General features: G+C 41.2%; 1 protein-coding gene across 3 annotated transcripts in view; it reads right to left on the reverse strand.

Moving 5' to 3' along the window:
• Positions 1-13,486, reverse strand: part of ccdc88c (coiled-coil domain containing 88C) — a 48,416-nt gene that overhangs the window by 24,791 nt on the left and 10,139 nt on the right. For all 3 annotated transcript variants that reach the window (XM_054613430.1, XM_054613429.1, XM_054613432.1), the window contains exons 4-9: positions 6,262-6,331; positions 5,215-5,273; positions 4,084-4,167; positions 2,774-2,917; positions 2,208-2,440; positions 1,608-1,689 (exon numbers count right to left, since the gene is read on the reverse strand). In XM_054613430.1, the coding sequence (XP_054469405.1) occupies positions 1,608-1,689; positions 2,208-2,440; positions 2,774-2,917; positions 4,084-4,167; positions 5,215-5,273; positions 6,262-6,331 (672 nt within the window). The remainder of the gene's footprint in view (positions 1-1,607; positions 1,690-2,207; positions 2,441-2,773; positions 2,918-4,083; positions 4,168-5,214; positions 5,274-6,261; positions 6,332-13,486) is intronic.

Raw genomic sequence — 13,486 nt, forward strand, 5'->3', positions numbered from 1 at the left:
TTGGATAAAAGCGTCTGCTAAATGACTGTAATGTAATGTAATGTAATTTAAAAGAGATTACTGATTCTGCAAGCCTTATCTCCTCAGGCAGGTCGTTCCAAAGCCGAGGGGTCCTGATGGCAAAAGCACGGTCGCCTTTAGTTTTCAGTCTCGACTTTGGAACAGCCAGAAGGGCCCCACCTGAGGATCTAAGGCTGCGAGCTGGCTCATACGGGGTCAAAATGTCCGCTACGTATTTTGGGGCCTGCCCCAAACGTGCTTTAAAAGTGATCAGTAAAATCTTAAAATCAATTCTAAAACAAACAGGGAGCCAATGAAGAGAAGCCAGGATTGGGTTGATGTGATGTCGTTAAAACTGTGAATCCCTCTCAGTCATCCCTTCTGTCCCACCAGAAGTGTTTTGAGGTGTCTGTATCTGCAGAGACTTTGTCCTATTTTTTCCCATTTCGCTGTGTTCCAGATGTCAACCTCTATAAAAACGTAGTGACCAGGTTCCAGATTGCAAGCACGCATCAATGAGGACGCAGGGAGGGGAAAACACGCAGATATAGCGAGGTCAAACGCCAAGTGGACAAAGCTCGTTCTTTAACCAGAGTGAATCTGGGTTGGATTTCACCACCTGGAGAGCCCCCTAACCCTCGTTGTGTTAGAGTGTTTTGTTTTTCAAACTACAACCGACAAATCTATTGATGACTTTTAGTATGTGCTTTGCTTTGTTTACTTTACTAACAAAGAAACTGTCATAACTATATTCCTTTAGTTGTAGGGCAACAAGCCATTGCTGTGCTCCACAGTAGCAATTGCCAGTTTGCCATCATTTGTTGGCAAACTGAAGACGGCCTGAGGGCCCAAACATCATCAGAACAAAAGGAATGCATATAGAGCCAGAGTGTGCCACACTTTATTCCTACTTATAAGGTTGCCGTTGGCTATTCATAGCAGCGATTCAAATTTGGAACAGTTGCAACACTTGAGTAAAAGCTTTTAAATAGAGTCTCAGGACGGGGACAGTTCGAGGTCCTCCTGAGGATGCTGGATCCACATCTGAGAAGGCAGATGACCAACTAGCAGGAACCTGTTGACCCAGAGCAGCGTCTGGCAGTCGGTCTGAAGTAAACTGTTGTATAGCCTAATGCTACGGTAAACTGTGTTATTGAGTTTCCTTTTACTTGAGTTCTATCTGGTGAACAGTTAGGCATTGTATATGTCTAGGTATGTCTCTGAAAATGTATGAACGGAAGGACTGGATCTGGTCTGATCTGCATTTGTCAAGGGTGGTTGGTTTGGACGGACCATGGGATCAAAGGTAATTTAAAACCAACAATTTCAAATTGTTTTAAAAAAAATGTGTGTGTGTATATATAGTTATAGTTGTATCACATCTTTTACAGAGCATTTATGTTGTGACGTTACGTCTGTTCTATACAATGTGATTGATGCCTTTATCTTTATTCGCAGTGAGAAAGCTAAAAGAAAATCAACCTTGTTCCGAAAAAGCATCACTTTAGACAGAAACCCTGCAGTCCAAACTGCTTGTCCTCTGTTTTGTCGGTGGTTTTCCTCTAGTCATACAGATCTGTCACTTCTGGGTATAAACAGGTCCTGACCTCTTGTTTCTGTCTCTGTAACTCCTGATCCAGCCGCTCCACTTCATGTTTTGAATCCATCAGCTGCTCTGTCTTCTCCTCCCTGCACACACACACACACAAATAAAAGCTCAGCTTCAAACATTTTTTCTTTTTACAATCCTTAATTATGTTGTATAATCAGCCCCACGCCCTGGTAATGTCTAGAAAGGTTGATGGTAATTGTAGAGTATGAAAACTAACAGTAATGACATTGTAGAAACACAGCAGACTCACTGTAAGTCTTTAATAAAGCTATGTGAATGAATCCAGACAGTATATTGTGCAGAATGACTTCTAGTTGCTGTGTGTAAAGTGGGAGTGTATAGTTTATCTGCAAAATAGATGGATCCTCTTAGTTGCACATTGCACATCTATCAGAACTAGACAACATAATAACCATATTGCATATATAATGACTCCCAGCTGCTGTATCACCACAGTTCAGCCCAAAACCAGTGAAACCCACAGAAACCTTAAGGAGGCGTGTAACAGTCTGCAATGAGCTTCTGCTTTTAGCCACATGGGGTCGTTATGAGCGACACCTTTGACGTTACAAGTAGTCATGTGATCCACACTCACAGCTCTTGTCTGTATCTGCGGAGCTTGGCTTTGGTGTCAGCGAGCTCCACGGACAGATGCTGCTTCTCCTCTTTGGTCAGCCCACACACGGTCCCAGCCGATCCACTGTTATTTACTCCAGCTCCCCCAGACCTGTGCCCACGCTCTGGGCTGCTCATGTCCAGGTTCCTGCACCCTTCCTGGGGCTGTTGACTGGACAGGTAGTCCCTCTCCTGGGTCAGATCCACAATCACCTACAAGGCAGAAGTGTTTTTGCTAAATTCACGTTCATTCTTGTTTTCCCATACCAATGATGTTACAGGCTACTTCTGTCAACTTTCTTATTTAAATTTGATATTTTTCCTGATATAAATGCTTATATTTGTGTGTTCAAGTGGAAAATCCTCTCAAACAGCATTTCCTCACTTAACATTACAATTGGACTCAAACCCCACAACCCGCCAGCAGGTTCTTCTTTTGATAAAAATGCTAAATCACACAATTAATCATAATTTCAAGAGATTTAAGTGTATTAAATCTTCTTATCATTCTTTATGAAATAAGTTTATGTGTGTGAGTCTCAGTACCTCACTGGCTTTGTCTCTCTGATCGATCAGTTGCTGTAGCGACACAGCCATGTTGCGGGACAGAGGTTCCAGCTCTTCGTGTTCCAGCTGCGATCCTTCCTCCAGCCAGGACAGGTCCAGAACATTCAGCTGGTTGTGGGTCACCTGCAGCAGACAGATAAAATAAAGAAATGTCAGGCTGCATACAGTGGTAAAGCATAAAGGGTCTTCCTCCTTGCACACATTTATAATGTCGGTAAAAATATTAAAACCCAAGTGACACTTTTTACAGTGGCACTGTTTGATTAAATGGAAAACTCAACACTGCTGTAATTTGGCCTGCCTTTTTTTTTTTCACACAGTTGAAAACCTCTGGATACTAAAACAATAAAGTTGTACGAGTTTGAAACAACGCTTGTCCACAAAGCGAGTAATGACGGACTCTTCAACGTGTCTGTGGGGCTGAAGAGGTTAACTAGCTTGGTAATATCATCAGCATGACCTCATCATCCAGCCTGTCTATATAAAAATAAAAGAGCTGACCGGTCTGGAAATAGGAAGGAGCTATAATAAACATCATATTCAGAAAACAATGTCTTTAAACTGATTACTGCTGAAGGAGCGGTTATTGTTCTTTGATGTCAGCTGATGTTGGAATGTTTCCTGCTGAATGGACATACAACGAGAACAAGGGTGCAACGGATCACAAAACTTGTGGTTCGTAACGTATAATGGGTTTTAGTCAGGGATTGGATCAGGAGAAAAAAACTACTATAACTTTTAGAGATTCTCCATCACGTTTTTTGCCCCTGACACAGATATCGGGCCAATACAGATTGTCTTTGTTCTTATTTTGTTTTGTTATAGCAGCTGGTCTACTTTTTCTTTAACGAAACATCTCGAAAAAAATCATTTCAACTGCTCTGAAGTCAGTGCAAGCAGTCAAAAATTCTTGGTTTCATGTTTACACGCTGAGGTTTTATAAACACATTTATCTCTCAGTGTGTGTCTGATTGTTCCAGTATTTAGCGCCTGTCTCTTTAAGGCACCCCAGACCAAAAACAAAAGCTCAGTCTGCTCTGATTGGCTTGTGTGACAAATATGGCGCACATTTGCGAAGGTAGTTATCAAGCCATGGGCGAAATATATTCACAAGAACGTGAGTTTTTTATGATATGTGTCCTTTAAGACTATGTGAGTGTCAATGTTCTGCTTGTCTTCAGAACTCATGTTCAGTGATGAATTCAGTAAAGCTGGGAAAAAAACAGCACAGCAGATACTTGAACTTGTGATCTACATTGATCTGGTTTCTAGCACCGCGCTCCACTGACCTCCTGGATGTGAGAGACGATGGCAGCTTGGGTCTCAATGTCCAGCAGCTTGATCTTCTCTATCATCTCCTCCTTACGCTCACACTGACACACACACACACACACAAAACAAACACACACACACAAAGCATGAAATGAAAATAGCAAACACATTTGAATAAAACTGTGCTCCTTTATGTTTCTTTGTTGCCATCACATTGGTGTCAAGCAGAACAGGACTATGGGAAATGCAGTATGTATGGTGATGGATGGGACTTTGTTCTGAAAACGTTTAACTGGACCACTGCTGAAGTGGAAAGGTCTTTATTTTGACATTAACATCAATTAACATTGATATACATTTGTTCATGGTTTCATCCACCTCTCCCTCCCTCTGTCTGTCTTTCCATTCATTGCTCCCTCGTGGCCTCTCTCCTGGAACCAGTAGAACCAGTACAGGTAGGGAGGGAGACAAAAAGAGGGAAGAGTGAAAGAAAGGGAGGGGAAATAAGGAAGGAGGGAGTGATGAAGAACAGAACAGCCGCGTGCAAGGGAAAAACAAATGAAAAAAAACAAAACGTTGGTGGGTTCCGAGCCATGGGAGAGGAGGAAATGAGAGACAACAAAGAGCAGAACGCACAAACAGACAGAGAGAGAAACCACCTGCGCCCCGACATCCCACATGACCAGCCCCTCCTCTTTACTACCGGTAACCCTATTAACTCTTAACTCGCCATATCTGGCTGATTCTTAAATCAAATCCATTTGAAAAGAACAGATTTCAAAGAAGATTTCATAAATTTTACACTCCCAAACTTGTTAACGTAATTAACTACAATATTTACTAGCATATATTTAGGCAACATATTCAGTATGAAGCACCGTAACTCTAATGGTTATTACAGTATATTTAAACCATTGATGGAACTCCTTTTGCAGGTTGATCCTGCAGTCCCACCCTTAACCTTATCAGCACAGCGGACCGCTGTGCTCAGACATGCAAAACCAAATAGACTTCCTGCTGAGTGACTGGGTGGTACAGTAAGCTGCTGTGTTTGGGCTTGTGTGTGTGTGTGTGTGTGTGTGTGTGTGTGTGTGTGTGTGTGTGTGTGTGTGTGTGTGTGTGTGTGTGTGTGTGTGTGTGTGTGTTACCTGGACAGCACAGCCTAGTATCAGCAACAATAGTCTTTTCAGCTGCTCCATGCTCTTAGCTAGAGGAAACACAACACAGAGACATGCTGTATATCAGAATGCATTCTAACATTCAACACCTTTAGGAAGCACAGAGCACTGAGTACTTCAAATCCAATCAACCACCACACAGCTAAGTGAAAAATAAAAAGGTAACTTTGAGAGAAAAGTGTAATAAAAGTCACACAGCAAGTCTTTGAACCTAATGTTTGAAGAAATGATCTAAAGGTTGCTGGTGACTGAGGCTGTTCCACACCTCAGGCAGTGTTACAGTATACCTGGCTACAGCTAACCTTTCACTGCAGACAACAGACTCTCTATTGTTACTAAATTAAACAGCAACAGCGCTGTTTTGAACGCTGCTAAGACGCTAACAATATCAACACTTTTAATCAGGCTTAACAGGAGAAGTTAATATGTGCGTTTTCTGTGTTGTTTTCCCTTTACACCGACATGGTGACAGTGGGACACACGGGTCCCAAGTATCAGTGTGTAACTATGGTTACGCTGTGTGTTCGGAACAACGTCTTCTCAACAGTTGGTTTTTAGTGTTAGATGTGCTGAAATAAAAGACACGCCTTCCTGTTGCCAAAGATAAAAGCTCCTTCTCTCTACTTTTCTGTAACTTCTACAATATCAGCATTTATTTATGTCCGTAAAAGAACACATAAATAACACAAAAGAAAACGTGTGTATGTATCATTATAAAACTACTTCAAGAGCAACGAAATTCAGACGCCGCCTGGAGATACCACGGTTTTGTACTATTTTTCCAAGTTTTCTCATAACTTTATAATCTCAGATAAAATTGAAGGTTTTTTTTCGGAATATTGCTGTCGGTAAAAGCAAATTTTTTATAGTTGTCAACCAAATTCAAGTATCAACAAGAGAGTTATATCTGACTAAATAACAAACAGGATATGTGACTTTCATTAATGGACATCATGTAACTTCCCTCAGACAGTACAAATATGCAGGACTTGATTAGCAGTGAGGTGTGTGTGTTACCTGATATGGGATCCTTGGCGATGCAGAGGATGTTAGGGAGGGGCATGACTATTAACTGCTGTAAGGTCTCCTGTAGCAGAGCAGATGAGGATGGGAGGGTGGAGGTGGGACATAGAGCAAAAGAACAAATACATTATGAATGTCACGGTCTTAATGATAACAGTGCAAAAGGCAGTGTTACTGACAAGCACTGCAGGAGCACAAACTGTCCATCAGAAGCTAACTGGGGGCAACAAAAGCATTAAGGTTACACAAAAGCACAAAATAAAATAGAATTAAAGCTTGAGAGATGCTGGATTTAGGCTGATATCAATATATGAGAATGAAAAAGAATCCAATTACAATTTGGGGCCACTTTGTTTTTTATGAGCGGCAACTTGCTGGGAAATGAAGCCAACACAGGATTTAAAACAAACTGCAGTTCCTCCAACGGCCACTTGAGGCTGGCTCCAGGAAAAGGAGTCAACCCCCACAGACCCCCATGTAAGAATGCCCAACTTTACAGCAGAATTCTACATGTTTACAGCCTGGTTATATTTATCATTTAGACATACACACATAAATAAAGGATTATCCTATCTTATTAATGTTCTTGTGGTTTGTAGGGCAGTTCATATTCCTAAACATCAGTGGATACAAGTCAGGACAATGCAACTGTTGGGCTAACATTGATGATCCCACAGGAAAGGAATCAAAGTCCAGCCACCAGCTGACCCAGACTTGTGCACCTACATGTTTGTGTGTGTGTATATAGGCGAGCAGCCAACAGGAAACACCCTGTTGGCCATGAAGAGTGTGTGTGTGTGTGGGTCTGAGTCAGGAAAGAAACAGCCCACTAGGAGGGGAATGCTTTCCATTCCAGAATATCCTCTCCCGTCTCCCAAAAACACACCTGATTGTCAGACGGGAAGAGAGAGTTCGACACAAATTAAAACAAGTTCAATTTGTTCTGAGAAACTCTCAGAGGTTCAGTGTCTTTATCAAAACACGTAATTTGACTGACAAAGCAGGTTGTTCTGGGATGAGGAAACATGACTGTGGAATAAGGTCACATAGGACGACATTGGGAGGAGACATGCTGACGACCCTTGGCTAAGGAGAAGGGAAGTGTGTGTGTGTGTGTGTGTGTGTGTGTGTGTGTGTGTGTGTGTGTGTGTGTGTGTGTGTGTGTGTGTGTGTGTGTGTGTGTGTGTGTGTGTGTGTGTTAGATCTGGGTGTTGTAGGATGAGGGAAGTGACTGTCAGCAAGGAGGGGCTGGCTGGAATAATACACTAAAAAGCACACACCTTCACACCGTCTCTCTCACACACACACACGTCTCTCTCAAACACAAACACACACACCTTCTCACGATAGGGAAAGATTCACATGTGATTTGATGCCATTTCCATAGTAAATACAGATTGGAAAAACTCACAATCCTTAATGTGCTCGTGTACATTTGGACACAGTCACAACATGATCAGAGATACAGAGCTCTGGTCTGGAGTATCATCTGCTAAACAGGCACATGAACGCATCGGCTTACACCATGGTTACAGCTTTGAAGTAGCCAGCAGGTACTGTTACACCGGCCTATACACCAGGAGGTAATGAGAGACCCTGCAGTCCCCCTCTGTCGGACACGGACACACACACACACACACACACACACACACACACACACACACACACACACACACACACACACACACACACACACACACACACACACACACACACACACACACACACACACACACACACACACACACACACACACACACACACACACACACACACAGTGTGACTAAAACATGCAGGCTGGCTACCAGATGTCTTTAAGGCACAGCAGGAATTCAGCTGAAACACACCTTCAGTCTGGAGGCTTTGCCCACAACATTGTGTTTGTTTCATGGAGAGACAGTGCAGATTGAGTCGACCAGCACCATTCACTTAATTAGATATACTCTAAAAGAGCAAGAGAGAGGATATTTCGAAGGACATGTTCTTGGTTTTCCAATCCATCGCTATGATTTACAGATACCGTTTAACGACATTTACTGACAACTGGAAATTGTTGTTCTTCTTAGATTCCAAATATTACATTGGTGTTACCGGGGGAAGCTTATCGGACTCTACACCGTCAGAGTCGGCTGAACTTTCAACCTAAGCTAACTTAAAAACAGCATAACCAACTTAGGCTCAGCTGGTCTTTGAACTTAATGATAATAGCATGTAACCAGTTGCACCATCATGACACACAAACTGTGAGGATGAAGCATCGTATAACAACAGCCTGTCAAAAAATGATCTATGCTCTGACTATTCAAATTGACTGACGTATGCTTTCAATTTAAGTGTTTCATAGTTTGATGATCAGTACCGGTAGGCGTTATAATTATGAATTATCACATTATATAGTTTGTTGGGTTCGAGCCACAAACTGAATAAATTATTAATAATAATAATAAAGGATGGACAAAACATAAGCACTTGTCAAGGCCTAAAATAAGCGTCATTCTTAAAATATGCAAATCAAGGGCTCATGGTTGCAACATGATATGAAAGTTAGCAAAAATGTTTGACGTCCCTTGATCGGTCCCTCTACCGATTACTGTCAGGTGTGAATAATTTAGAGCCATGCTATCACCTATTTTAGTCAACTTGAGCTACACATGAGCCGGCGTCCCTTATCTAGCTATGCTAAGAGCGCTAGCAGTACTATGCCAAACAGGCTAACAGCGCTAACAGTGTTTACCTGAGGGGGGGCAGCATTATCAGCTGGTACCACCCTATTGTAGTACACAGTAAGAATGAGCCCTACAGCTGGGGCGCATAGTTTTAAAGTGCTTTTTGAGTTATTTTAGAGTACAATAACATCATCATTTTTCATACCTAAACATCATAACAGATCTAAAGCTGTTTGGAGCTTTTTTAGTCAGGTCCCCAGGACCAGGTTGAGTACTTTGCTTAACGTTAGCGTCTGCCCCTTGGTCATCATTTATAACCGTTGTGTTTGCGCAAAACAGGACCTAAAAAGGCCCCAGAAAAAGTTGTGATCTACAACACAAACTAGACTGGAGAATGTGCACACCTGTACGAAAGCTCTGCCCCATAGAGACGCACAGTATGGAGACAGGGGGAATCTGTGAAGCAGACAGTGTAGAAGTTTTACGTGATTAGAGTCTTTACAGTAGAATGATTTCATTTCACTTCATGCAGACGCTAATTAAAGATGCTCTTTATCTTCAACATTCAAATCAGCAGTGTTATTTGTGCTTGTGCTAGTAAGCCATAACTATTCCAACACTTTCAATTGTAAAGGAACCAACTCAAATCTCATATCAAATTATACTCACTATTTCATCAGTACATTTTGCACACCCATAAACACTTTGATTTCTAATTCCCCCAAAAATATAAATATATATACGCACTTTTTTATTATGAGACCCCAGATGTTTTTCCCATGAACCAGACTGTGGCCTATTTTTTGTATATTTGATATTTGTTCATTTGCAGAATCCAACAAAGCTTTATCTGCAATATAATACATATAAATTGGCAAAAAGGCTGACCCAAATACAAGGAATGTTATTCCCAGAAAAAACAACTGTTAATAATTGTTTTCCATTACACATTTTGATTTAAAGTGGTGTGAAAGTTGGTGAGCACTGAACCTGAACCCAGCGGCTCAGTTAAAGTCACATCTCCTGTTAGCCGCCACCATGTTATTGATCTGGGATTAGAAATGTGAGCCCAGTGTGTTAGTGGGCCATGGATTCAGGCCTTGCATGTACTGTATGCCTGTGTGTGTGTGTGTGTGTGTGTGTGTGTGTGTGTGTGTGTGTGTGTGTGTGTGTGTGTGTGTGTGTGTGTGTGTGTGTGTGTGTGTGTGTGTGTGTATTAAAATGGGTCATGTAGCAGGCTCTATTGATCCATTGTCAGTTTTAAGTGTTAGATCCTGCTGGTGATATTGCTGCAGGAGAATATCTATAGATCTGAGCTATCACTAGTACACACACACAGACACACACTTAAACAAACTTAAAGTCAAACAGAGTGCATTTTGATGAGACAATGACATTCACTATATTCACACTGCCTTGGTAGTTATTTGTGTGCACTGTGTTTTAAACAGTGCAGGTCCAGGTGCTATTAGAGAGTGTAAGTCTATCTGTCTCATCTATAATAAACAAGCTAGTTAGCAATGAGCTTAGCCGTGGCATTGAAGCCATGTTCTGGTTTTCAACCTGAACACACAGCAGAGCTCATAATCTATTTTCTCTCTTCTCCCCATCCAATTACAGATGTGCTGATATCAAATCTCATAACTACGGTTATTAATGGAGAAAAACACATTCACTAAACTATCCTGGAATACTAATATTAGTGCAAACAAATAGTAAAATTACCTCACACCATTTTGTAACTTCTAAATGTGGCTGTATTTGCACAATGTGTTCAAGAATGAAGGTAACTCGTGTCAATCGACCAGGTCTACAAGACATCCACAACCAGTTACAGGAAAACGCAGGAAAAAAACAAAATAAATGAAAGAGAGGGGCAAGTATGCTTCTCACCGAACATGGATGTCTAGTCCAAAGAAATATTAATTACAAAATATTTCTGAGGTCAAATCTGAATGACATTTGTAGGAATAGAGAGAGGGTGTGCTACACAGTATAGGAGTTAAAACATAACCTACTCAACAAATGGCCCTATAAATAGTCCCTTAGTGACGTGATCTTCAAAGCTGCAACAGAAAGTAGTCCTTTATTTCTCGGCTCAAGTTCCATCTGATTTAACTGAAATCTTGTAAGTAGGTGTTAAGATGTTCTACAGAAAAAGGGACCACAATCTCACTGTACTATAGACTGAAAGTAGCACTGGAAAGACCCCCAATGTAACAACACATCCTAGTGTGTGTGTGTGTATGTACAGTCAGGTCCATAAATATTTGGACATTGACACAATTTTCATCATTTTGGCTCTGTACACAACCACAATGGATTTGAAATGAAACAATCAAGACGTGCTTTGAACACCAAAAGACCCGGAAGACCAAGGAAAACAACTGTGGTTGATGACCGAAGAATTCTTTACCAGGTGAAGAAAAACCCCTTCACAACAGTTGGTCAGATCAAGAACAATCTCCAGGAGGTATGCGTATCTGTGTCAAAGTCAACAATCAAGAGAAGACTTCACCAGAGTAAATACAGAGGGTTCACCACAAGATGTAAACCATTGGTGAGCCTCAAAAACAGGAAGACCAGATTAGAGTTTGCCAAAAAACATCTAAAAAAGCCTGTACAGTTCTGGAACAACATCCTATGGACAGATGAGACAAAGATCAACTTGTACCAGAATGATGGTCATTTCAAATCCATTGTGGTTGTGTACAGAGCCAAAATGATGAAAATTGTGTCAATGTCCAAATATTTATGGACCTGACTGTATACATACATATATATTCAGGAAGTACTTCATTTGCTTGTAAATGCTATATTTCAAAAGTCTGTCAGATATGGAGGGAAACATAGCTGGCAGAGTTTTCCTCGCTCTGTACACACTGACTGACAGTATGTAGAGCTGCATGGAGTTAAAGTACACAGTTCTGCTGGTAAACAGCAAACTGTTTATAGAGGGCAGATAGAGCTGGAGTTTCCAAAGACCAACTGACAGAAAGGGAGACAAGTGAAGGCTCATTCCTTCCTCCATAGTTACTCCTCCTCTGGCCTTTCTCTGAGGTGGTTTTTTTGTTCTATTGACAAAGGGAACATTAGCACTCTGTCTCTCAGCCCTCAGTGGTTCCCTTCCACCAGTCCAAAGGGGCTGAGGATGGCAACATAAACATAGACTCACATAAACATGGGTCTATTCCATCCCAAATCCATCACTTTCTCACCTCTTGATTCAAACAACACGTTTTCCTTCATGTTAACATATGCGTGAGAACACAGTAGGACTAACCGTGATGACCAACCAATCAGGAGACAGAGGCCCCTCAACGTGGACCCTTATTGAACGCCAACCACTCCTAAAGACACAAATATCTTCTTCCAGAATAAACATAACAGATTGATTCTATGATTATCAGAAAGCTAACTAACAAGTTGATCCGAATTTTCAATTATTTTGGGCAAAAAGAATTAATGTTGCCTAAGATTTTCTCTTTCACCTTACTTCGCTTTGGCCATTAGTTTATTATCACATGACCACTAAACTAAGTCATGTGAAGGTGTGAAGACCGTTTTGAAGGCTGATGCTGCTTCAGCTCTTCTCATCTGTATGTTCTGCGTGTTGCCGTGTATGGCTCCACTAATGTGGGCACATCGCACAAAATCAACCACGAGTTGATCAGAAGTTATCAAATAATGAATAATTGCAATAAAAAGTACAATACTTCCCTATTAATTAAGATTTAAGTGCAAAAAAAAACCCCACCTAATTTGCATATGTATTTATTTAGGACCCAAAAATTGTGGATCACCTTGTTTTCAACTCGCTTTCTGATAATCCAAGAAAACATAATGGAGTCTTCATTTTTTAATAAAATAAATAAATACTTCTATGGTAAAAAAATATATAAATAATAAACACCAGCACTGATGTGTTTAATCAAAGTACAGTCATATCATCTAGTCTATCACTTAAAGAAAACATGTTTAAGTGTGCAGTTACTCTTTAAGTTAAAAATCCAAATCCAATCCCTAGTAACCACACAACACACACACACACACACAACACACACACACACAACACACACACACACACACACACACACACTGAATATTCCAATCCACCCAGCCAGACTGCGTGTGTGTAAGTGTGTACAAAGTAGGCCAGAGGATATGGAGTTCCAAAACATCCCATGTAGGCTCAGGGCTTTGTTCTGCCGTTCCCACGGTAACCAAGGAGGAGTTAAGTGAAAGGGGGAAAGGGGAGCGAGAAGGAGAGAGGAGGGGAGAGCTCTGCTTAAGTTACTACACAACAATCATATGTCTTTCACAAGAGACAGAGTTTCACTCCTCTACATGCAGGAGCTGCAAAGGAGTCACAGACACTCAGAAAGAGTGAGGGAAAATGTCCTTCCTGGCTTTTCTTAGAATAAGTACATTCTCATAAATTCCTCATACTCATGGAAGTTTAACTTTGAGAGGATAAAAGAGGGTGATCGTACTGCTTGCCAATGACAGCCTGCAAATATCTGTAATCTGACCAACCTCTGGATAAAGCATCC

Source organism: Anoplopoma fimbria, chromosome 15 (assembly GCF_027596085.1).
Source record: "Anoplopoma fimbria isolate UVic2021 breed Golden Eagle Sablefish chromosome 15, Afim_UVic_2022, whole genome shotgun sequence".
Taxonomy (NCBI): domain Eukaryota; kingdom Metazoa; phylum Chordata; class Actinopteri; order Perciformes; family Anoplopomatidae; genus Anoplopoma; species Anoplopoma fimbria.